This window comes from Hyaena hyaena, unplaced genomic scaffold (genome assembly GCF_003009895.1).
Source record: "Hyaena hyaena isolate Hyena2069 unplaced genomic scaffold, ASM300989v1 scaffold_79, whole genome shotgun sequence".
Classification (NCBI taxonomy): Eukaryota; Metazoa; Chordata; class Mammalia; order Carnivora; family Hyaenidae; genus Hyaena; species Hyaena hyaena.
The window spans coordinates 786-26,915 of NW_024080711.1; the positions used below are offsets into that span (position 1 = coordinate 786).

At 36.9% G+C, this 26,130-nt stretch overlaps 1 protein-coding gene across 2 annotated transcripts in view; it reads right to left on the reverse strand.

The window, feature by feature from the left end:
- Nucleotides 1-14,748: 14,748 nt before the first annotated feature.
- Nucleotides 14,749-26,130, reverse strand: part of RGS22 (regulator of G protein signaling 22) — a 134,771-nt gene continuing 123,389 nt past the window's right edge. For both annotated transcript variants that reach the window (XM_039233860.1, XM_039233859.1), the window contains 7 exons: nt 25,524-25,703; nt 21,590-21,748; nt 18,076-18,174; nt 16,591-16,684; nt 16,393-16,473; nt 16,074-16,121; nt 14,749-15,199 (listed from right to left, as the gene is read on the reverse strand). In XM_039233860.1, coding sequence (XP_039089791.1) covers nt 16,117-16,121; nt 16,393-16,473; nt 16,591-16,684; nt 18,076-18,174; nt 21,590-21,748; nt 25,524-25,703 — 618 coding nt within the window. In that variant the 3' untranslated portion in view covers nt 14,749-15,199; nt 16,074-16,116. The remainder of the gene's footprint in view (nt 15,200-16,073; nt 16,122-16,392; nt 16,474-16,590; nt 16,685-18,075; nt 18,175-21,589; nt 21,749-25,523; nt 25,704-26,130) is intronic.

Sequence of the window (26,130 nt, forward strand, 5' to 3'; positions counted from 1 at the left end):
GGGAGAGGAGCAGAGAGAGAGAGAGAGGGAGAGAAAGATTCCCAAGCAGACTCCGCACTGTCAGCACTGAGCCCAAAGCAGGGCTCAATCCCACAAACCATGAGATCATGACCTGAGCTGAAATCAAGAGTTGGATGCTTAACAAACTGAGCCCCAGGTGTCCTCTGCTCTAATCTTTACTATTTCCTTTCTTCTGCTAGCTTTAGACTTCATTTGCTATTCCTTTTCTAGCTCCTTTAGACATAAGGTTAGGTTGTATTTTTGAGATTTTTCTTGCTTCTAAAGTAGACCTTTATTGATATATACTTCCCTCTTACGACCGCTTTTGCTGAATTCCAAAGATTTTGGACCATCTTATTTTCATTTTCATTTGCTTCCATGTATTTTTTAAATTTCTTCTTTAACTTCTTGGTTAATCCATTCATTCTTTTGTACGATGTTCTTTAACCTCCGTGTATTTGTGGTGTTACCAAATTTTTTCTTGTGGTTGACTTCAAATTTCATAGCATTGCGGTTGGAAAATATGCACGGTATGATCTCAATCTTTTTGTAGTTGTTGAGGCCTGATCTGTAACCCAGTATTTGATCTGTTCTGGAGAATGTTCCCTGTGCCCTCAAAAAGAATGTGTATTCTCCTGCTTTAGGATGAAATATTCTGAATATATCTGTTAAGACCATCTGGTCCAGTGTGTCATTGTTTCCGTGTTGATTTTCTGCTTAGATGATCTGTCCATTGCTGTAAGTGGGGTGTTCAAGTCCCCTACTATTATTGTATTGTTATTAGTGAGTTTCTTTACGTTTATAATCAATTGATTTATATATTTGAGTGTTCTACTTGGGGGCATCTATATTAACAATTGTTAGATCTTCTTGTTGGATAGACCCCTTTATGATAATATAGTGCCCTTCCTCATCTCTTGTTACAGTCTGGTTTAAAATATAGTTTGTCTGAAACTATGGGCTGATGGAGGGAAGTGGGTGGGAAATGGGCTAGATGAGTGATGGGTACTAAGGAAGGTACTTGTTGTAATGAGCACTGGGTATTGTATGTTATTAATGAATCACTAGATTCTACTCCTGAAACCAATATTGCACTGTATGTTAACTAAAATTTAAATATAAAAATTTAAAATCTAGTTTGATATAAGTATGGCTACTCTGGCTTTCTTTTGACATTGATTAGCATGATAGATGGTTCTCCACCCCCTCACTTTCAATTTGCAGGTGTCTTAGGTGTAAAATCAGCACCTTGTAGGCAGCACATATGGGCCTTGTTTTTTTTTAAATCCACTCTGCTACCCTATATCTTTGGATCTGAGCATCTAGTCCATTTACATTCAGAGTGATTATTGATAGATATGAATTTAGTGCCATTGTATTATCTGTAAAGTTGTTGTTTCTGAAGATTTTCTGTTCCTTTCTAGTCTTTGGTGCTTTTGGTCTTTCTCCTCAGTCTCCCTTACTATTTTTGCAGGGCTAGTTTAGTGGTCATGAACTCCTTTAGGGTTTGTTTGTCTAGGAAACTCTTTATCTCTCTTATTCTGAATGACAGACTTGCTGGATAAAGTATTCTTGGCTGCAGACTTTTCCCATTCAGCACATTGAATATTTTATGCCACTCCCTTCTGGCTTGCCAAGTTTCTGTGGAGAGATCTGCAGCTAGCTTTATGGGTCTTCTCATAAGAAGTTAGGGACTTCTTTTGTCTTGCTGCTTTAAGGATTTTTTTTTTATCAGTATATTTTGCAAATATAGCTACAGTATGTTTTGGTATTGTCTTGCTTTTGCTGATTTTGATGGGACTTCTCTGTGCTTTCTGGATTTGGATGCCTGTTTCCTTCCCCACATTAGGGAAGTTTTCTGTTGTTATTTCCTCAAATAAACATTCTGCTCCTTTCTCTCTCTCTTCTTCTGGGACTCCTATTATAGGAATGTTATTATGTTTGATGTGGTCTCTGAATTCCCTAAGTCTATTCTTGTGATCCATAATTCTTTTTCTTTTGTTCAGCCTCATTATTTTCCATTATCCTATCTTTTACATCACTTATTCACTCTTCTGCTTCTTCCATCCTTGTGGTCATTACAATTGATCTGCTTTGAATCTCAATTATTGCGTTTTTCATGCCTGATTGTTTTTTAATTGTTTTATCTCTGCCCAGGGTGTCCTCGATGTCTTCCATGTTTTTGTCAAGCCCACTGAGTATCCTTATAATTGTTCTTTTAAATTCTCCATCAGATATATTACTTATACCTGTTTTGATTAGATCCCTGGCCATGACCTTTCCTTGTTCTTTCTTTTGGGATAAATTCCTCCATCTTGGCATTTTGTTTAGGTCTCTGTTTTCTGTGCATTAATAAAGCCTGTTTTCTGTTCCTGACAGTAATGGCTTTATTAAGAAGTGATAATATATATTGTCCAGGGCCTGGCATCTCAGGATAGGGTTCTGCTGCATGCTGTATGCAGTCTGCTGCTGTGTTTTGGCTATTCTTTCTCTCAGGTCAGTCTTCTGCAGTTTCTCCTTGCCTGCAGTGAGGAGTGTTTGGACTTTGTCCAGCGTGTGGAGAATTTTAACTAGATGTGCTTTGGTCTGCTTGTTCAAAAAAGCCAGATCCTATATCCACTAGAGCTGAAGATTTGCAGCACTGTTTGGTCAGTAGACTTGGTGCATGCAGGGGGGTTTGTGCTGGTCTTCTGGAGGAGGAGCCTGTTGCTGCTCTCTCAGACACACTTTCCTTAGTAAAAAAAAGCACCTTCAGAGTGCACAGTGGGTGGGGCTTGGTGTAAGTGGCTCAAACTTCCACTGTGGGTATTGTACTGCTCACAGAAGTCCTTCTGTGCTGATGGGCAGGGGATAAAAATAGCATCAGCCTTCTCTCTCGTCCCCAGACAGGGGAGTTTGTACCTACTGCTGTCCAGGAAGCCCTCACAAAAGAGTGAACAATCTCCCCTTGTGTGTCACGGCTTCCACCCTGTGTCTGGGCTGTCTGCCTGCCTGGTGGTTTCATCTCAGGCATGCCAGCTTAGTTTCAAAACTCTAAATTTTAGGGACCCAGTATGGCACGGACCCACATTGATCCTCTGAGGGAGAGTCTTATTGCACAGTGGCTGGTGGCAGTTTATCCCAGAAGTACAGTCTCACAAACACATAGGGGCTTGGAGTTTATGGTAGAGCACAGCAAAAAGCCTGCATCCAGGTTAGCTGCCCTCAGCGGGGTCTCTGCTCCTATGCTAATGAATGGAGTAGGGCAATGGTGCCTGCCAGCCCCTCCAGTTTTGTTCCCCGGATGCAGTGCCATTTCTCCCAAATGCACTCCAAGAAGGGGAACTGTCTCTCTCGGTGTGACCCAGGGGAACCTCAGACGACATTGTCCACCCCTGGTCCTCTGGCCTCATTCTCCACAGGAGTACCTCTATGCCCATCAGGCTCCACACCCTCCACAGGGCAGACTTCTAAAACTTCAGTCTTTGAGCTTCACTGCTTGTATGAATTTAAAATAATCACCCCCTCTCATTTTCCCAGTCAATGGTTTTGGTGAAATGTTTTTCTTGTGCAATCCCATGTGCAGTGCTCATGTGCATGCTCTTTCTCTCTCTTGCTCCCTCACCTCTCTCCATGATCAAGGCTCCCTTCCCTCCTTAGTACTTTCGATTCTTTTCTCTCCCAAATCATGTCTCTGAACTTCCTACCTTCTGTGATGTGGCCTCTTTTCTCCCTATGTCTGTGAAATTTGTTCTCTCAGTCCTCAGATCGATTTCTTGGGTGTTCAGAATGATTTGGTATTTATCTAGCTGTGTTCGAGGGATGAGGCAATCATAGGGTCCCCCTACTATTCTGCCATTTTAACTCCACATCTCCATTTAGTTAGGTCTTTACTTTCTCCCAGCAATGTCATACAGTTTTCAATGTATGATTCTTACACTTCTTTTGTTGATATTCATAAGTATTTTATCCATATAAAATGTGTTCGTTGTGCCTGTTTTAGTTTCTTTATTTCTAGTACAGGGAAATACAATTGATTTTGTATATCAATCATGAATTCTGCAACATTGCTGAATTTGTGGACTCCTTAGAATGTTCTACACACAGAATCATGCCCTCTGCAAATAAAGCCAGTTTTACTTTTCCCTCTCCAGTCTGAACGTGTTTTCTTTTTCTTGCCTGATTGTACTGACTAGACTCTCTACCACAATGATAAAAAGAGTTGGGAAGGGTAGATGTCCTTGCTTTGGTTCCAGTCTTAAGAGGAAAGCTTTTAGTTTTTCATTATTAAGTATAATGCTAGGGTTTTTTGTAGATGATCTTTGTTTCCTTTTTTTCCCCTCAATTTGTTGACAGTTATTATTAAAATAGATGTTGGGTTTTGTCTAGGGCTTCTTTGTCTATTGAAATGATCATGTGGCTTTATCCTTTTTTAATACAGGATATACTAAATGACTTTTGGATTTTAAACCATTCTTGCATCTAATGTGCTTTTGAGATCCTTGGATATGAAGATTAGTGTTTTCTATTAGTTTTGGGATGTTTTTGGCTTCTCTTTCTTAATTTTTTTTACCTTGTCTTTCTCTCTTTTCTTTCTGTGGCTCCTTTAATGCATATGCTATGTGCTTGGTGGTGTTCCACATTTCCTGAGGATCCTTTTTTATTTTCATTTTTTTCTTTCTGTTCTTCAGATTGGCTAATCTTTATTGATCTCCAAGTTCACTGATTCTTTCCTCTGCCAGCTCAGATCTGCTGTTAAAGTCTCCTGGTAAATTTTAAAATTTCAGTTACTGTTCTTTCCAATCCCAGAATTTCCATTTGTTTAAAATTCTTTCTTTTTTTACTGATATTCTCTAATTATTGCCAGCATTCTTTCTTGGATTATTTAAAGTTTCCTTTATTTATTTTAGCATGTTTATAACAGCCAATTTAAAGTCTTTGTCTGCAAGTTCTAACACGTGGGTCCTCACCCAGTTTCTACTGACCATATTTCTTCCTGTGTGTGGGTTATATCTCCATATTTCTTTACATGTCTATAAATTTTTGTTGAAATTTTGACATTTGAAAATTTGGATTCTGGATTCACCATCCATTTCAGGAGGTTGTTGTTACTTTTGTTTATTTGTTTAGTGACTTGCCTGAGCTAATTTTACAGAGATTCCTCTATAGCGTGCAGCTGCTTATGTCTCTGTCATTAAAAAAAATATTCTTGTGGCATCTGGGTGGCTCAGTCAGTTGAGCAGCTGACTTTGGTTCAGGTCATGATCTCACAATTTGTGAGTGCAAGCCCCACATCAGGCTCAGTACTGACAGTGCAGAGCCTGAAGCCTGCTTCAGATTCTGTGTCTCCCTCTCTCTCTGCCCCTCTCCCACTCATGCTCTGTTTCAGTCTCTCAAAAATAAACGTTTAAAAAAAACCTCTTGCTTTTGCTTTAAAGCCAGCTTCCTGAGAGTCACCTATGGATTAGCACCATTTAGTGAGCAGCCAATGATTTGTCAGAAGTTGCACTGAAATACTTGTTGAGCTAGGAAGGTTTGCATTCTTTGCTGATGCATCGATGTATGGTTGAGGGACTGCAATCAAAGTTTATGCAGTCTATAAGACTGCCCCAACTTTTACTTTCGGGGTAAACATAACTCATATTAATTAAACAAGCTATGAGTAGACAGGTTCTCTCTGATTTCTATTGAATGTGTGTGCAACGCTGAGTGAGCCTACTAGCTTTTAAACCGCTAGGGATATGTGAAAGTTTTACAATGACCACTATGCCTCTCTCATTTGTAGCTGGTCTTGTTAGTATGTTGCTTGCTCCAGTCAGTGGGCAGGAACTCAGTCTATCTGTGACCTGTGGGGTTCAAACCCATGAACCATGAGATCATGACCTGAGCCAAGATCAACAGTCAGACACTTAGCTGACTGAGACACCCAGGTGCTCCAGACTCTCCTACTGGTTTGAAAAAAACTTCTGGGCATGAGTTTGTCCATGTTCCAAAAATCAAATGAGCCCCCTCTTAAAGCAAAACTGCTGGTCCTTATGGCTTCCACCATCCTTGTAGAACTACTACATCATAGAGCAGGATGGAGGGAATGAAAACAGCCCTAAATGAAGCCCTTTAAGTTAGGGTGTCCCAACTGTTCCTACCAAGGTTCAGGAGTTTTTCTTGAATAAAGACTACCTGTTGTATATCTTTTCAATTTCTAGAATTGGGTTGGACAATGTTGTCTAGTTTTGTGACTTCTTTTTGGTGAGATAATTTGCTGAACTTCTCATTTAGCCATTCTAGAAGTCCCACCCTATTTAGCAATGCAGTTTTTTAAGTTGCTAAAAACACCAAATTTGATATGCCAAAACTAAGCATATACTTTATAACCCATTTCTAAAAATCCCACAGATACAATAATAAGACCAAAAAGAATGAATGTTTAACAGTATTGAGGATGAAAAAGGAACCTGTCAGAGGACCAGAAATTTTGACAGTACTTACAAGGTAGAAAGCTAATAGGATCATGTTGACATATAAACCAGAGGTGAGAACAGAAACTACAATTATGATGCTTTGAAACTACAATTATCAGAACAGAAATTACAATAGAGATGAAGTCACAATTCATCTTCTTGGCAGGAACTGTAAAAACACCTTGGGTAATGGAGTGAATTTTTATGTTCCTTGGCAAGTTCTTCTATTGAAATCCTAATGGCCGATGTGATAGTACAGGACATAGGACTTTGGGCAGGTGGTTGGTCCTGAGAGTAGAACCCTAATGAGTGAGATTTGTGTCCTTATGAAAGATACCCCCAAAGTGCTCCCTTCTCCCTTCTACCATGTGAGCACACAATGAGATGACAGCCATCTATGACCCAAGAAGAGGGTTCTCACCAGACACCAAAAACTGCTGGGGTCTTCTTGATCTTAGACTTCTAGCATCCAGAAGTGTGAGAAACAACATTCTGCTGTTTATAAGCCACCCAGTCTAAGGTGTTCTATTAAAGCAGCCTAAACTAAGATACTTTGTTGGATTCTGACTCTACTCCGTGGGAGAAACGTCATTTCCCCTAGTCCTCCCGGGTCCCTGGCTTTGTCTTCTGAAATAAATTTTCCTTATCTATTATCCTCTAGGCACCATTTAAGGCTGGCATTGGAAAGTGGGCCTCTTGGAGGTTGTACAATTTTCATAGCTTGCTTTTCTGATGATGCAAGTTTGGGGGCCTGGTGGTTGTTTTATAGATTGAAAAATTACACGCATTTTCAGGCCAGGCTTGTGGTTTTGTTGAGAATACAATTCCATCAAAATTTAGTAAGCTTTCAGTCTATTTACTACCAGTTGGTTCCATGTCAAAATGTCTTCTGGTCTCAGTTCTTAAGTCTGCCAACTCCCATATTTTATTTATTCACTTCTATGCTTAGCACATTTCCCTGTTATTTTAATGGTGGCTATTTTAAGGTCACATAAAACAACAGGCTAAATTAGAAGGCAATACCTCTATCTTGACCTTTGTTACAGGGTCAGTACTGTTCAGATGAAAAGTCTTAATGAGTAACTTTTGAAAGGGCATTGACCAAAGGCTCTGCTTAGTGGGGCAGAGTTGCAACTGACCTTTCCAACTTTGAGGGTCCAAGTTATTATATTTTATATTAATTTTAATTCTAAGCCACAGTCAGAGAATGTGACTCCCTTAGCTTCCATTTCTACTTAGCTAGGTATCACTATATCTTGCCTGATATATTGCTCGTGGTACCTAGCTAAAATCAACAAAGACCAACCAACCCATAAATACAGCAATCTATCTTTTTTTGGATCACTTCTTTTAGAAAGCTATGGGCACTATAGGCACATGATCTGTGTTCCAAGTTATCAGAAGTAAGAGCTTCACCAGATATTTTGCCATGACATTACAAACCTCACCAGCTTTCTCACTTCAATCTGTTTCCTTGTATCCAAAAACTGACTGCTTAATGGATTTCACATTTTAGGATTTTGTTATGGCAGTAGCCTCCTGGTAGCATAAAATCATATTAGAGCTAAAATTTTTAAGAGGACCCGTTGCTCTATATTCATAAGTAAACTCAGACTCAAAGAAGTAAAATAAATGGCCTAAAATTAAAAAGGCAGTTACAGATCAAAGATTAGAATCAAATTCTACCGAATCATTGGATATACACCAAGTGAGAAATTTTTTGAAGTATAAATTTCACTGTAATTTAAAATTTTTTTTAATGTTTTATTTATTTCTGAGAGAGAGACAGCATGAGCAGGTGAGCGTCAGAGAGAGAGGGAGGCACAGAATCTGAAACAGGCTCCAGGCTCTGAGCTAGCTGTCAGCACAGAGCCCGACGCGGGGCTCAAACCCATGAATCATGAGATCGTGACCGGAGCCGAAGTCGGACACCTAACCGACTGACCCACCCAGACGACTCCACTGTAATTTTTGAAACAGCATGATAATTAAGAAAAAAACCCACAATTATTCACAGTTAATGTACTTATAATTTTCAATTATATGACAAATGATAACACTACAAATTTAAGAAATATAACATGAATTAAGTTATATCTTTAATACTAAATTTATTTATTAGGAAGTAATGTACACAAGCTGAAATCTGACTCAACTGGCCAAATTACTTTTGGATTATTTCACTATTATTTTTATTTCAAAATATATTTGTTCACCCCAAACAATAACATTAAAAATGTATGAAGTCAATTTTACCATGTTTTGAAGTTTGTGTGTTTTAAAATCTAAGTCTCCTATTTTCTCCTCTAGGGTTTTGATGGTTTCCTGTCTCACATTCAGGTCTTTCATCCATTTTGAGCTTACTTTTGTGTACTGTGTAAGAAAGTGGTCTAGTTTCATTCTTTTGCATGTTGCCATCCAGTTCTCCCAGCACCATTTGCTAAAGAGACGGTCTTTTTTCCACTGGATACTCTTTCTGCTTGTCAAAGATTAGGTGGCCATACATTTGTGAGTCCAATTCTCAGTTCTCTATTCTATTCCATTGGTCTATGTGTCCGGTTTTGTGCCAATATCATACTGTCTTGATGATTATAGCTTTGTAGTACAGGCTAAAGTCTGGGATTGTGATTCCTCTGCTTTGGTTTTCTTTTTTGACACTTCTTTGGCTATTCACGGTCTCTTGTGGTTCCATACAAATTTTAGGACTGTTTGTTCTAGCTTTGAGAAGAATGCCAATGCAATTTTGATTGGGATTGCACTGAATGTGTAGATTGCTTTGGGTAACTGATGCAGCCACTCTGGAAAACAGTGTAAAGGTTCCTCAAAAAATTAAAAACAGAGCTATCCTAAGATCCAGCAATAGCACTAGTAGGAATTTATCCAAAGGATACAGGAATGCTGATTCATAGAGGCACCATGTACCCCAATGTTTATAGCACTGCTTTCAACAATAGCCAAATTATGGAAAAAGCCTAAATGTCCATCAGCTGACAAATGGATAAAGAAGATGTGGTTTATCTATACAATGGACTAGTACTTGGCAATGAGAAAGAATGAAATCATGCCATTTGCAGCAATGTGGATAGAACTGGAGGGTATTATGCTAAGTGAAATAAGTCAGAGATATATCATAGACATATATCAAGACAGATATCATATGTTTTGACTTATATGTGGAACTGGAGAAACTTAATAGAAGACCATGTGGGAAGGGAAAGGGAAAAAAATAGTTACAGAGAGGGAGGGAGGCAAATCATAAAAGACTTAAATTCAGAGAACAAACTGAGGGTTGATGGGAGGTGGGGGAGAGAGGAAAATGGGTGATGGCATTGAGAAGGGCACTTGCTGGGATGAGCACTAGGGTTGTATGTAAGCAATGAGTCATGGGAATATATCCCCCAAACCAAAAGCACACTGTATACACTGTGTGTTAGCCAACTTGACAATAAATTATATTAATAAATAAATAAAACCTAGATCTCTTCCAAAAGTAAGCTGTTTTTTTATGAGAACTCAACTCAAAATCAAGAAGCACATCAGATATAAACATATAGCAGAATTAGAATTAATTTATTTATTCATACAAACCTAAGTCAGATTTAAGGATACTTTTAAGATTACCTAAAATATATGTTACATTAAATATAAGTAAGGAATTTATTTTAAGTTTTGTTAGTTCAACAAATATTGGCTGAGAATTTCCTTTAGGCATTACACTTCCAAACATAATGTAAAAGATGAGAAATTATTCAAGTGGATGTAAAGTACTCACCAAAACAAATGAGTCATCAGTTAGAAAGCATTATTGGTAGTGTTATAGGGCTAGGTCTATAATACTCTTTTAAAAGAGGATATGGCGGGGCGCCTGGGTGGCTTAGTCAGTTGGGCGTCTGACTTTCACTTAGGTCATGATCTCGTGGTTCGTGGGTTCGAGCCCCGCGTCGGGCTCTGTGCTGACTGCCAGCTCAGAGCCTGGAGCCTGTTTCAGTCTGTGACTCCCTCTCTCTCTGACCCTCCCCTGCTCACGCTGTCTCTCTCTCCTAGAAATAAATAAAAATATTTTTTAAAAAATAAAATAAAAGAGGATATGGTGGGAAACTAGAATTTAAAGGTTTCACTATAAGTAGAGATCAAAAAATTAAACACAAAAATATTCCAAAGTCTAAAGCAGTGGATCTCAACCAGGTATGACTTGGTAATATCTGGAAATATTTTGGGTTGTCACAACTGGGGAGGTGCTACTGGCCTTCAGGGGGTCAAGGCCAGGGATACTGTTCAATATCCAACATTGCACCGAACAGCCCGCCATAACAAAGAATTAGCTGGCCTAAAATGTCAGTAGTGCTAAGGGTGAGAAACCCAGACTTGAAGTAATTTAAGTGATTTAATGTGGTTTAATAAGTATTAATTTCTTCTCTGAAAGACATGGTGACATATAGGTATATTTTCATAAATATGAAAAATGATATACATGGAACAGAGATTATATACTTTACATGAAATTGTGACATCACTGTGTATTTATAATTATAAAAATATTAATGATAGGATGCCTGGGTGGCTCAGTCAGTTAAGCATTAGACTCATTTCAGCTCAGGTCATGATCTCACAATTCGTGAGACTGAGCCCACAGTCTGGCTTTGCGCTGACAGCACAGAGGCTACTTGGGATTCTCTCTCTCTCTCTCTTTCTCTGCCCCTCCCCTATTCATGAGGGTCCCCACTCTCTCTCTCTCTCCCTCTCTCCCTCAAAACTAAACTTTTTAAAAAACTTCTATTTTATCAATAACAGGTTTACTAGTCATCTTGATGAAGGCTTTAGGCAAGATAATTTCATAAGAAGGTATGATTTTATAAAAATTACTCCTAACACAGTTGGAGAGTGACCAGGCAGGAGAAAGAGATACTAATTAGGTCTCAGATTCAAGGTGATAAGAATCTAGAATAACACAGTCATCCAATGGGGGCAGGAGAAGGAGGAGATGGATGAAGAGATGTTAAGAAGAATCAGTAGAACCAGAGTTAGAAGTGGTAGTCACAAGAAGAACCACAGTCAGAGCATTAGAATGTAAGAAAATTGCCTTTAATGCCAAAAAATTGAGATTAGTTATATATATATATATATATAACACAATACAAACTGAAACTAATAATTTAACTTTTCTTAATTTTATTTTAATAAAACAGATTACAGAATACTTTAAAATACTGGTGTCAATCTTCAGGGTCCCATCCAACATGTTAAGGAGCTTAGAAGTCATCACCACCGTCCTCACAATTAACTAGCCTGAAAATCCACAACTCTTCTTGGACATTTCAAAGAATGTGGTAACAGGGCAAACTGCTGCCCCTAGAGCTGGAGAAACAGACAGTTACAGAGAATCACACCTTACCAGGAGCAGAAGCCAGAAGCTGGAGCTAATTTCAGTAGAAATACTTTAAGTTGTAATTGGTGACTTCTTCCAGGTTCAGTGTAGACCAGCTTGAGAGTTAAAAGCTACAAAGGGCCCTGTCTTTGGGGTTTGGGGTGCCCACATTCTTGCGTTTTACTTCCAGGATCTCCACCAGGTTCTCACTGCAAAGGTCAGAGAAAAATCCCTTCCTGCTTCTAGTAGGGGGAATGGTAAAGCAACCATTTTGGAATATACCTGGAGTTCTTTCTCTTCTTCCTAACAAGGCCTGCCCTCTAGAGAAACTATTTACCAGAGACTAATGGACTGGAGTTTTACTAAAGCCTAAACTATCTGGGAGAAGGGACATACTCAACTTAGTCTCACTAAAAGGCTGCCTTCTAACCATCAGAATGTAAAACACTTCCCTTCCTCCCACACTTTACCACATCAATAGGGTTCTGGTGTAATAACTGTGATTGCAGCCAAAAAAACTGCAAGCCTTGGATCCTATTAAGGAGTCTCTAGGGAAACCTAGAGGACAATTAACAAGGACATACAGGAAATTTCAGCCTCTAACACAATAGCCACAGCAAACAGTAAATATAGCCTAATTCCTAGCCAGATAAACATAAAACCTCACACTAAATGCCCATGTAACCTCAGTTCCATTTATCATATCTTGCTTTAAAAAAAAATAATACAAAGCATGCTAAAAGGCAAGAAAAAAAGGTTTGAGAACATTAAAGCAAGCACAAGAACCAGACTCAGATATGGCAGAGATTTTGGAATTATCAGACCAGAAATTTAAAATGATCAATATGCTAAGAGATCAAATAAAAAAAAGTGCCTAACACACAGACTAGATGGGTCACATAAGCAGAGAGATAGAAGTTCTAAGAAAAAATCAAAAGGAAATGCTAGAAACTGAAAACATTGCAATAGATATGAAGAATGCCTTTTATGGGCTTACCAACAGACTAGACACAGCTAAGGAAAGAATCAGTGAGCTTGAAGAAAGGTCAATAGAAAATTCCAAAACTGAAGGCAAAGAGAAAAAAAATGTAAAAGAACAGAATATCCAAGAACTTTGGGACAGTTACAAAAGGTATAATGTGTGCAATGGAAATACCAGAAGGAGAACAAAGATGAAGAAACAGAAGAAATATTTAAAGGAATAATGCCAGATTTTTCCAAAATGACAGACACCAAAGCACTGATCTAGGAAGCTCAGAGAACACAAGCAGGGCACATGCCATATAATGTTCACCTAGACACACCATATATAAATGGCAGAAAATCACAGAGAGAGTCTTAAAAGAAGCCAGAGGAACAAAATAAGAATTATATTTGACTTCTCTTCAGAAAACATGCAAGCAAAAAGAGAGTAGAGCAAAATATATGAAGGGTTGCAAGAATAAAGCCATTAACCTAGAATTCTGTATACAGTGAAATGACCCTTCAAAAGTGAAGGGAAAATAAAGACTTCCTAAGGCACATAAATATGGAGAGAATCTATCTCCAGTAGACCTGCCTTGCAAGAAATGATAAAAGAAGCTCTTCTGAGAGAAGGAAAATAATAAAGGTCAGAAACTTTGATCAACAGAAAGAAGGGAAGAGCATTAGAGAAGGAATAAGTGAAAACAAAATAATATTTTATCTTATTCTCAATTGACTTAACAGAAACAGTTTAAAATAATAATAGCAAGAACACATTCTGCGATTATAGCTCATGAGTAAGTGAAATAGTTGGCAGCAAAGTCATAAAGGGCAGGAGAGAGGAGGTGGACATGAGCTACTGAACTACCCATGAAGTGGGACAGAGTTACTTGAAAGCAGGCTTTTATTAGTTGTAAATGTATATTTTGCAACATATCATAAAACTTATAAAGGAAGTGTAATTGATATGCTAAGAGAGGAGAGAAAATGGAGTCACATAAAATGCTCAATTAAAACCAAGGGAAGGGGCACCTGGGTGTCTCAGTCGGTTAAGCATCTGACTTTGGCTCAGGTCATGATCTTGCGGTTCATGAGTTCCAGCCCCGCACGGGCTCTGCACTGACAGCTCAGAGAGCCTGGAGCCTGTTTCAGACTCTCTGTCTCCCTCTCTCTCTGCCTCTCCCGTGCTTGTGCTCTCTCTCTTCCAAAAATAAATAAAACATTTTAAAAAATTTTTTAAAGAGAGAGAGAGAAGGCAGAAAAAGAGAAAATCACTGAAAAGAAAAAGAAAAGAGAAAAAAGAAAAGAAAAGAAAAGAGTAAGTGCAATGCCCAGGGAACAGTTACAAACTTCACAGCCACTATGGGATGTGAAGCAGGGTGGAAACAGAGGAAACCACAGGGTTCCAATGCTGTAACAGTGCCCAAACCACTGCTTTAGAGGAACAATTTTTCTGAAGCCTCCTGATGCTTTCCTCCTTTACAACGTGTGACTCTTCAAGAACCAGGAGTAGTAATTCCTACTTTGAAAATACTTTCAGGGACTGTGTGAGAGTAGAAGTCCAATGCTTCCAATCCAGGAATCCAGGTCATTGTCTTTGGAGCTTCTGAGTCCTGAGGCCTATAGCTGGTGAAGTTTCCCTCTCTCAGGTCATTTCTGACACCTCCTTTTCCTCTGGGGAAGAGGTCAGGAAGCTGTATGCCCGGGCTCTCTCTGATGTAAGTGTAACTCCAGTTAATATGAGGGATTTTACCTTTTAAAGCTCTTCTCTTTTACCCTAAAAGTTCATCTCAAAGAGTGGCCCGTGGAATATCTGTATCAGTATCACCTAGGATGTCTGTTCAAGAGGGAGATTCGTGGGTTCTGCCGAAGAGCTACTGAATCAGACTCTCGGAGAGTGAGCCCAGGCATCTGTACTGCTGGCAAATGTCACAAGTGAGCCTTACGCAAACATAAATAAATGATCAACAAATGAAGTCTGCATCTGAGAACCACTGCTTTAATACATGGCTCCTTTAGAGAGTTGAGGATATGGATAAGGTTCACAAGTCACTGCACTTTATGTTTTGGGTCAATTTATTGCTAGGAATATTTGCCCCTAACCACTTGCTGAATGTGTCTGCTAACCAAATATAGTAAATGCTTAAGGAATATTTGTTGAAAGATTACTTGAGGAACATAACATGATACTTTCTTAAGTTCTGTGATTAGCAAAATGTTTTGGTTCTTCTAATGTAGATACAAGTCATTTTATTCTAAATGGGTTTTTTAAAAATTTTATGGCCATTTTTGTAATGTGTATAGAATAGCTGTCATTTTAAAACTATGAGAGTACAACATGCCAAACTTTATTTAGATGGTAGCCTTGCTCTAATGCAGGCCATCCAGAAATCACTTGGGCTTCCACATCAGTTAAATTTGGTCTAGAGAATTCCTGCAAAAGAAAAATAAATGGTTGACAACACAAGCAGCTATGAAATGTAAATCTAAAACAAACAAAAAACGTACAAAGAGTTGTAATAAGGATTTAAAAAATGAACAGATATGTCAGCAAACCCTACATGTTGGGGTGCTGTAAGGGTGGCCTAAGAGGCTGGGGAACTTGCAGAAGGGTGCAGTGACCAGGGTAAATCAAAAGAGACAAAGGATAAGCAGGCTCAGAACATAAAGGCCAGCTCATCAAACCCTCCCAAGAACCAGAAAACCAAAAACCACAAAGAAGATTTTTGGAAACAAAAAGCTAAGCAGTAAGACAGAAGATAAGAGAAACATGACTTTTACTGGGTCCTTGAGTCCATGGGGCACATGTACTCTACATTATACTACTATACCATTTGGTAAAAACATTGTTAACCTCTAACATTAGTATCCAATGAAAATCATATAATCCCATTAGCATCTGCAAGAAAGAAAGACCTGGCTTGATTTTCAGTTTTTTTTTTTTTTAGTTCCTTCTTATATTCCCAACGTGGGGAAATGGAGCTTGGAAAAACTCAGCTTGGGAAAACTTGGGAAACTGAGCTACAGACTATTCTTTCATGGTTCTTTGTGCAAGAAGAGATGGGGAATGAATAGAAGCAATAAATGATCATTCCCTAGAAGCTTTCCTTTTCAGGAGATTGTGCCACTTAGAGGGCAGGCAAGGTGCTCGCTCCTACCATCAATTTGTTAGCAGGGTGTGTGTGTGTGTGTGTGTGTGTGTGTGTGTGTGTGGTGTATGCTTTGTATGTGTGCAACCGTGTATGTGCATGGGTGTGTGTGTTAGAGGGACATGGATCGTACTGAACAACTTTCAGTCTATGACTTACCTTGTATCTAGCAGCAGCAGATTATACACCCACACGAGTACTGTCACTCTGAAAATGGGATAGAGTATTAGGTTCTCAACAGAAGAGAAAAAAAAACACAGAAAGAGAAAGAATACACACATGGATAAACACACACACACATACACACACACACACACACACACACACACACTGAAATTCTCCAAACTTGTGGATCAGAACAGCTGGGAGGGAGTCAGTCTTGCTCCCTTCCTACTCTCTTCTAAGCTGAACAGCCACATGAGAGACTGAACATTAACAAGGAAGAAAGACTGCAGAGAGACTGTCACTGAAAACTCACTCTGGATGTTGTAGGAAGATATGGTCTTTTTCAAAGATGTAGCCGAAGCAGTAGACTTAAAATTTGTAAAAGATGGTGTGGCTGTACAAAAAGAAGAGAAATAAGGAAAGCTGTGAAGTGATCATCGGCTATGTCCTCTAGAGTTATTCTGTGATAAAAGGTAACAAAGAAGTTCTGTAAGCAGAAAGCAACAATTACCTGTAAATAATTTTTTTTCTAGCTCTTCCTGAATTTTAAGAAGAATCCTTTCCTGTTCTAAGGCTTCTATGTACTTGGAGTAGCACCAGCTTGGCTAGAATAAGACAATTTTCAAAGTTAATTTTGGAAATGTTTGCCCCAGGAAATAAATTGAAGTTAGGATGGCTTATATGGACCTCTTCATTTAAACCTTTTGTTGAAGTATAACAAATTTCAGTAATGGATCATTGAATAGGACAATTCAATGATGTGTCTAGTACTATATGAGTTGTAGCTATTTCTCAGTGAATCAATGTTGCAAAGGCTTTATACAGTTTTTGACAGCTATTCATGCACCTATATATTTTTAATTTGATTATGAATTTAGGTGCTCAAGAGAGATCCAAGTTCCTTTTGAGGGGGGTAGTTTTGCATTTGGATTAATTACAGTTCTTAAATGTACCAAATCTATCTGAAACAAATGCACATACAGAGCATCTGCACTTGCAAAATGGCGGGGTATTATACTCTATCAATTGCTAGAGTAATTCAACATGTATCTCTTCAATAGCAACAACAATAATAATTTAGATTTAGGAAATGCCTTTGGTTTCCCAAAGCTTTTTAGTTTCCTACAAAACTCTTGAGATATTTGACAGGAGATCATTACCATAACAATTCCTTTTTCTCTCCCTTTCTTCTTTTAATAGACAAGGAAACAGGCTCAAAGCAAATTCAGGATTTTTTTCAGGCTCCCAGGTACTACTGACTTGGAAGTGACATTGAAAATTAGAAGCCTGTTATCTCTAAATCCTTTATTTTTATACCATGTTTCTGAAATTTAATGCCAGTCATTTGCTAATAAATGTTCTTCCCAATGGCATTATTACATATCATACACTTTTAGATATTACCTTTTTCAATACATGCTGTAACAAAATTGACATTTCCTTTCTCTCAATAATTGCTTTATGGTCTATCAGTTATCTTTGCTGAGCAGCTCAATTTATTTGACATTCCTAAATGCTGAAAAGATTGTTTCTTGAGCTAGTATTATCTTAAGATGCAAACACAAGTCATTAAAAATGGACATGACTTATGAAATTTCAGGGAAGTAATATTAATGTACAAGTTAAATGTAAATATAAACATAAAAATTGTAATTTTTTTCTTTTTTTAACCCAAGAATACATCAATAAAGTGTATTCTATCTTGTTCCCTATCTGCCTTATTCTCTTTCAATAAGCTAGTCATTTCAACTGCTGCCACTTAAATCTTCATATATATAAAAAAGTATTTTCTATGATTAAATTGTCCAGGATCAGACAAAACTTTAATATTCCCTGAAGGCTCAAGGGAATTCCCTCCCAATCTCTCCTAGAATAATTTTACCTTCATTTTCAAACAAGCACACCTCTCCTACTGTAAAATAACTCCGTTACTGCATTCTACTATCCAATGTTTTAAAAAAAAAGAAGTGCTATCTGTGACGCTTGTACTACTTACCTGTCGACTATATGCTTGTAGGCCTATAACTGGGTCAATAGGTAAAATAGCTGTTTTAATAGCAGATCCTGAACAACTTGCATATTGTTTGCTTCCATCCTGTAATTATATTAAATTAAGTTATTCCAAAAAAGGAGGGAAACTCTATTAATATAAACATACAGCTAGTGAGTCATAACATTAGATGAAAAAATACTTTGTGATGAGTACCACACCTGAGGTCTCATCAAGTCAATGTTACTAACGTGACATCATTTATGAACTCTTTAGTTTTCTTGTCTACTAATATAAAAATATTTAAAAATGAGTGACAAATTATGAAGTAGAATGTAAAAATCACCACCAAATTCTAGTATCTAGGAAAAAACCATTGTAAACCTTGTCATAAACATCCACTCATGCTTCTCATTAGGGAAAGACATAGATAGAGCTATAATTTTAGTATTTATATTTTATTACATAAATTTCATACAAATGGAATCACACAATATGTGCTCTTTTGAAATCTTCTTTTTCATGCAAAATTTTGTGAAAATGTTTCTAGTGGAAATGAAAAGGGGAGGGTGTTTGTGTCATTCACCAGTATGCCTACGATTCAATATACAGTACACCTGAATATGTGGATAATGAAATGTATAAAATGCATCATCATTTTCAATGAATGAACTGTCTTATGCACTCAAATCCTGAGTGATAAAAAAGAAATAAACTATATCATCACTTCAACAGATAAATAATAGTCCAGTAAAGTTATGTATAGCAGATAATGTAATCCATGCCTGCTACTGGAAACTTAAGCTATTAAATTTTTTTATGATTATAAATGATGCTTTGTACATATTTCAGTTGATGACAGTACTCTCCAAGAAATCCAGTCACGAATCAGGGGAAAACTATAACACAGGCACCCAAAATTAATTAAATATTCCTATATAAACATTTGTATACATGAAATAATACTCTAAGTCATAAATGCAGAAACTCAGGCCAGAAATAGACCAAAAATATAAAAAGGAACTGTAAAATGAATTTACTGAACTTAAAAGAAGACTGAAGAAAAAGACAAAAATCTTTCAAAAATGAAACTATAAGGTACCCAAGGGAGAAAAAATTTGAATAGATAGGTAAGAGATTTATACATGTATTATTTATATACCCTTTCTTTCTGATCCATATACATGCACTCACCTGGTATATAATATGTATACATATATCATATATATGTATCAAAAGGCTTAAATATACATGTATACACACACATATAATATGCATATAAATCTCCCCCCCAAAAAACATAGCAAAGATATAAGCCTATAGACTCAAGAATCTGAGCAATCCTTAAATAGAATAAACCCAAAGAAATCCACAAAAGACACATCATAATCAAATTCTGAAAACCAAAGACAAAGAAAAAATCTTGAAAGCAGTAAGTGAAAAACAATACCTTACCTACAGGGAAAGGACAGAATAAAATAACAAATCTTGGAAAATCAGGAAGGAAGAAAAATGGAAACCACAAAAGTATGTGTTAATACAATAGCCTTTTCCTCCCTCTTTGAATTTCCTAATTTATGTTTGATGGTTGAAGCAAAAATTATAAAATGTCAGAGTCTTCATTTTCTGTTTTATTCTTATGATGGCTTTATATGTATATCATCTGCCATTTTCTGCTCACTTTGAAATGTTTTATATTTTCCCCAACCATCAATAATAGGGATGTGGTCTGATGTGGTTCTCAGTATATGTTGAGGAAATATTTAAAATAACTATAAACAAGTGAGGGAAAAAGACCTAAAGTGGGGGGTGGTGATTTCTAGACTCTACTCAAACTGGTAAAATGTTAATACCAATAGACTGGAAAAAGTTATGTATCTATAATGTAATATCTAAAGCAACCACTAAAATATCTAAACAAAGATATGCCAAAATAAAATTCTAAGAAATATACAAGTAATCCACAGGAATGCAGGACAAAGGAAACAAAAAAAAGAAAAATAGAGGGAATAATCAAAACAAGAAATGGGGCGCCTGTGTGGCTCAGTCAGTTACGCGTCCAACTACAGCTCAGGTCATGATCTCACAGTTCATGAGTTCGAGCCCCGTGTCAGGCTCTGTGCTGTCAGCACAAAGGATGGAGCCTGCTTCAGATTCTGTGTTTTCCTCTCTCTGTCCCTCCCCCATTCATCCTGTCTGTCTCTCTCTCAATAAATAAATAAACAAACATTTAAAAAAAATTTTAAAAACAAGAAATAAAATGTAGGCATATCAAAAATCACACTAAAGATAAAGAGACTAAACACACCAAATAAAAGGCAGAAATTGGCAGAATAGATTTAAAAAAACATCACCATGACCCAACTGTATGCTGTTTATAGGAAACTTAACTGAAATACAATGATATAAAAAGTAAAGGAATGGAAAAAGATATACCATACAAATATCAAAATAGAGCAAGCTGGTTTTGCAGCTTTGGAGAAGTTTGGCAGTGTTTTGAGAACCGCCACAGTCCTCTACATGTATGTAGTAAACGTAGTCATTTACATTTATGACATCATATATACATAGAAAACACTTTATAAAGACCTGGAAGAATATAGCCCAAGTTTAATGATTGCTCTTGGGGATGGGGAGGGTAATAGAACTCAGAGCTGGGGTTACGAGAGTTTGCTCTTTCTACGGTATTTACTCTTTCTGCAATATTTTAAGGAGGAAAAAAAGCAAATGAGACAAAATGTTAACAGTGTTTGTTTTGACCTATGTATATACAAGTGTTCATCATATTACGATACTGTTTAAATTTCTTTTTAAAATAGAATAGGTGTCAGCTTATAAGGAAAAAAATCCATTAGCCATGAGCAGTTACCCTTTTTCAATTCAAAGAAAGTAGATAAGTATAAAGAGTTAGACAGATGAATGGGTGAATAAATGGACAAACTGACAGACAAACAGGCAGACGGGGCAATTTATGATTCATATTTATAAGTTTCACAGTCAATGTATCAGTCTGTAATTGTAATACTGAAAATGCTTCCCCACGAGTACATAACATTTTTTTCATTCATTCATTTTTGTTTTCATTCCTGATTTACTCAGTAAACACTAATAAATAGTTGAGCCTATGCTGGACACTGGTCTGAGCACTATGATACACAGACACACAAGACAAATACTATCCTTGGGAATCTCAGTCCAGTGAGGATGACAGGTGCAAAAACTCATTCATGGGACAATATGAAGTGTTCTCCAAGAGAGGTAGGAATGTTACTACCGTGGATGTTAACTGCTTGTGTTTCCTAAGAAGGGTCAAGAAAGTTTTCACATGAAGAGGTGACATTTGAGATGTATTTTGAGAAATTCAAAATGAAGTCTGAAACCTCTGACTAAAGACTTAAAAGCCACTAAAATCTGTATTCTGTAATGTCTCTGTATTTTCCCCAGTCCAAATTCTTCTATAAATTCCAACATATCACATACCTTTTAAAAGTCTGATTCAACTCAAAATGAGTCATCTTACCTTTGCAAATTTCTCTTCTTCTGTGACTGCCAATTTTTTTTTCTGTTTATTATATTCTTGTCTTCTCTCTAAAACACTCATAATTTTTTCATCAGTTAAGTTCTTCCTAAACTCACAAAACTGAGGCCAAAATTTAAATAGAACCCCAAAAATTGTCATCTGTATAAAAAACAAACTATGTCTCAGATTGCAAATTAACACAAACGTACTAATTTAAACTCTTAATTCACCATAATAATGGATTAACTATTCCATCTTTAATATACAGCATGTTTCCTCCTTCAACTTACTGTCTCCAGACATCTTGGCATAGTTTAGCTCAGCACATGCTTATCATCAATGTTTTTTACTACCAATGAGAAGTCTTTCTTTAAAAAAAAAAAACACCACATACTTAAAAGTAACTTTATTCTTTATGTTTCCCTAACCAATTGATTGTATTAATAAAGAATCCATTAGGTCTTTTTAAATAAGAAATTTATGTTTTCTTTTAAAACATACACGAGTTGATCTGCCACACACTCTGCTGTTTTATGCAAGTATTCCAAATATTCAGTCCATCAAGAGGACTGAGTCTGTGCCCCCTTTTTCTTCCTTTTAGAGAAAGGAAATACCTCTGGAAAAGCTCTTAAACAAAGCTGCAGATCTAAAAATAAACCTTGAGTAACTTTTAAGTGATATAATCTCTTTTATGTGAGAGCAAGAAAAGTAACATTTAAAAAGCAGGGTGGTATCCTGGACCAAGGCTTTCTACGAGGACACTCCACATTAAGTGATTAATTGTGATATTTATAGAGATAAGAATTGTTGCTCAAATTCCCATGCCAAGTATTTCCATTAGTTCCAGAGGCATACATTACTTCCAAGAAGGTAGGACTTGCCACATCAGATCAAGTCCAACATCTTGTTACTAGGAATGGCCTTTACCTAATGCCCTAGAGAATACTGAACTATCCCATTAGGCTCCAAGCCAACTCTTCAGAGGAAAAGAGGAATTTTTAAAAAGTAAATGCTGCAGTGATCAATAGAGTCCTCAACTGGTTGGTATGTTTCATCACTCCTCTTTTCTGTACACGAATATTATTAGCAATTCTAAAATTTTTATTCCTTTTAAAATATAATTTTATCATTGAATTCTGTAGCTTCTTGGCATTGTGATCACAAAAGCTAGAGATGCTTTCTTTGATGAAATGTAGGCTTTAAAACAAATTTCACTGACACCTGTTATATCTTTAAGTAATCTCCCGATCCAATGTCAAGGGATCATGGTAGTTTCTATGTGAACTTCTTAAACAAATACTCCTCTTCCTTCTCTATTTACCAACTATTGACCCTACTTCTCAGTTATTTATCCAAAACCTGAGTCATTCCTAGCTCTCAAATATGTTTATTTCCCTCTAGAAAATCTTCCAGTAAAAGTCATTCAATTAGAATACAATTTTTCAATGGCAGACATAAAACTACTCTACTCCTAAAAGCTGCAATTAAGATTTTAGGTTAATAACATATGGGTTAGTCATAAAAATTACTCTGTACCATGAGAATCTTAAAAGATAACCAAACTGTAGATAGCAAAATGTTGTAATAAATATAGAGCTACTTTGCTCACTGGCAAGAGATGGGCAATGGCTTTAGTATGAGTTAAAAGGGCCAGTGAAAATTTGGTTGAGTGAAGAAAGCTTTAAAGTTATCAGGGATGCTGCTGGGGGATAGGCAAAGGTTACACTGATAACAATATTAGAACAGGCAATAGGCTTTTTTATCTACTATGCAGCCATTTCACTTAACTTTGCTCGTTTCCAATTTGATTTTACTCCTTTCTGTCACAATAGATCACTTCTCATGTCAATCATCCACGTGATCAAATATGTTATTGAGTGCCTATTCTGTGCTAGGCATTTGAGCCACAGGGTAAATAAGAAACATTCCCTGCCCTCAAACACCTTACAATCAAGTGGGAAAGCCAGCATAAAAATAGTAATTTTCAGTTTTGTGTGATAAACAGAAACATATACAGGATGTTGCAGAAGCACAAGGGAGAGAAGATGATAACACAAAAACCTTAGGAGGGAAGAGAGTAAGGCTTCTTTGTAGAACTACAGATATAATCAGTAAGACTGGTGGATGAGGGCAGGGAGTGGTAAGAGATGTGCAACCAGACCTCTGGTTTGCATACCTGGATAGAAGGTGATGCTATTCCCTGAGCTTCCTTAGGAAACACAGGAGGAATAATCAGTTTGGTGGGGTGAGGGCTCTCTAGAAAGATTCTCTTATATTCTGATGCTTCAGAGTCCATATTTAAGGTATGTCTAGGACTCATTTTAGGAAATCAAGTAGAACGCATAAACTAGAGAACTCCAATACAGTTCGCTGGGTTCAATCCCTAGACATGAAGATGGTATCTCTTAGAGTTTTAATTCTGAAGACAGTGGGGAGTAACCAAAATTGAAAGCAGAGAAGTGACATGATCTGATACACATTTTGAAAAAGATGTCTCTGTCTGCAGTGAGTTAAATGGTTTTGAAAGGGCCCACAGGCAGGCAGTTTTGGTAATCAATGAAATACTGCAGATGCAAACTGAGATAATAGCATGGAGTCACAGAAAAGTAGACAGGATGACAGAAAACAAGGGGACCAATGCATAAATTTTAGGGACTGAAGACATGGAAGTAAGGGAATGAAGGAGAGGGAAGACAAAGATGGCAACCAGACCTCTGGTGTGCACACATGGGTAGAAGGTAATGCTATTCCCTGAGCTTCCTTAGCAAACACAGGAGGAATAATCAGTTTGGTGGAGTGGGGACTCTATAGAAAGATTCTCTTACTTTCTGATGCTCCAGAGTCCATATTTAAATTATGTCTAGGACTCCACTTTAGGAAATCAAGTAGAATGCATAAACTAGGGGACTCTAATACAGTTTGCTGGCTTCAGTCCCTAGACAGTATGGCAAAACCAACCAGTATAAGCAGTTCCAGACATGCACTTGCAAACTCAAGGTCTTTGATGTAGATGGGCAAGCCCTGGCCTAGTTTTTCAGAGACCTAGGCTAGGCTAAGTGATCTCTAAGATCTTTTCACAAACAGATACTGCAATTCTGGCACCATGTTTTCTCTATTTCTCTTTAGCACTTCCTCAATCATTCCTCTATATTTTCACCTATTTTAATGCATAATTTGGATTATGAGTCCATTTTCAGTTCCTCAGATGGCTTAGAACACAGCTGGCTCACAAATGAATGTTAAGAATAATGGCCTTTTTTCCATGCTCAAGGGCAATCATATCCTAAAACTCTGTTTCATATCACTTAAATCATGACATGGCCTTCCCTATTACCCCTATTATAATTTATTTTTCTTAATCATTTTTCAAGAACAACATCACTAAAAGGCTTTTAAAAATGCAAATAAATTATGTTCACCAAATCACTGTTTTCTATTATTTATGTTAAAATGAAGTAACTTGAGCAGGTTAACAGGCATGATTTTCTTTTCATGAGCTTGTGTACTTTATGTTGGTTGGATACTTAAATCTTCTCTCACTTATTTTGCGAGCTATGTGAATATTCCAATCTTTAAAAATACACAAATCTTAGGACACACATATTTTACACATATTTGTTGTAGCAGATTTTCTAAAGGAAACATAAATGATGGGAAAGGAAGGAAGAATTGGCTGAAGTTTTATAAGTTAAAAACAAAAATGATAATCATAGAAAGTCAAGGACAGTATTTAAATAATTGAATTTGCTGTATATTATCAACAAAATAGTAAGTTACTAGTTTCTTATGTTCTGTGGAATATGAAAATATTTTTAATTAAATTGAATTAATCACAGTATTAGGAAGGTTGTTACCTTGCCAAATATGAATAATGCAAAATCTTTAAAAGAATATCTAGATTGTTAACGTATTTAAAAATATGCTGATCTCTTACCTGTGCCTCCCTAAATATATATGGTCCTAACTCCTTCCTGTGTTCAATAATCTTCTGGGCTTGCTCTACTGGAATGTCAATTTGTAATGCTGGTGGAATACTAGAATTAATAAAGCAGTTGATAATAGTCATGATCTTCTTCTGAATGATGGACTCATCACAATGAGAATGGCACAAGTCCTGAACAAAGAGGAAAGACAGAACAATATATGATTAATGCATTCCTAGAACACTTTATAAAATTGTGGTAGTATATCTTTCAGTAACATTTTAACTTCAGATCGAGAGGACATGAGGACATGTGAAAGCTATCTTTCTATAAAACAATATCTTCTATTTCTCTTGGGTTTGAGGAACCTAAGACATTGATGCATACACCATACATAAATACAGGTTTTATTTACTCTTGAGTACTTCTACTTCTAGGTAAAGGAACAGCTTCAAAGTCTACTTTAACTCATTTATCAAATTTATATTGGATGCCTGCTCTATACCAGCTGAGCCCCAAGATAGTACCTGCTCTTTAATGTCTAAATCTTATTGGAGGAGAAGCAAGAGAACACATTACTTCAATATGAGATAGCTAATAAGTACTATAGTAGAGGTG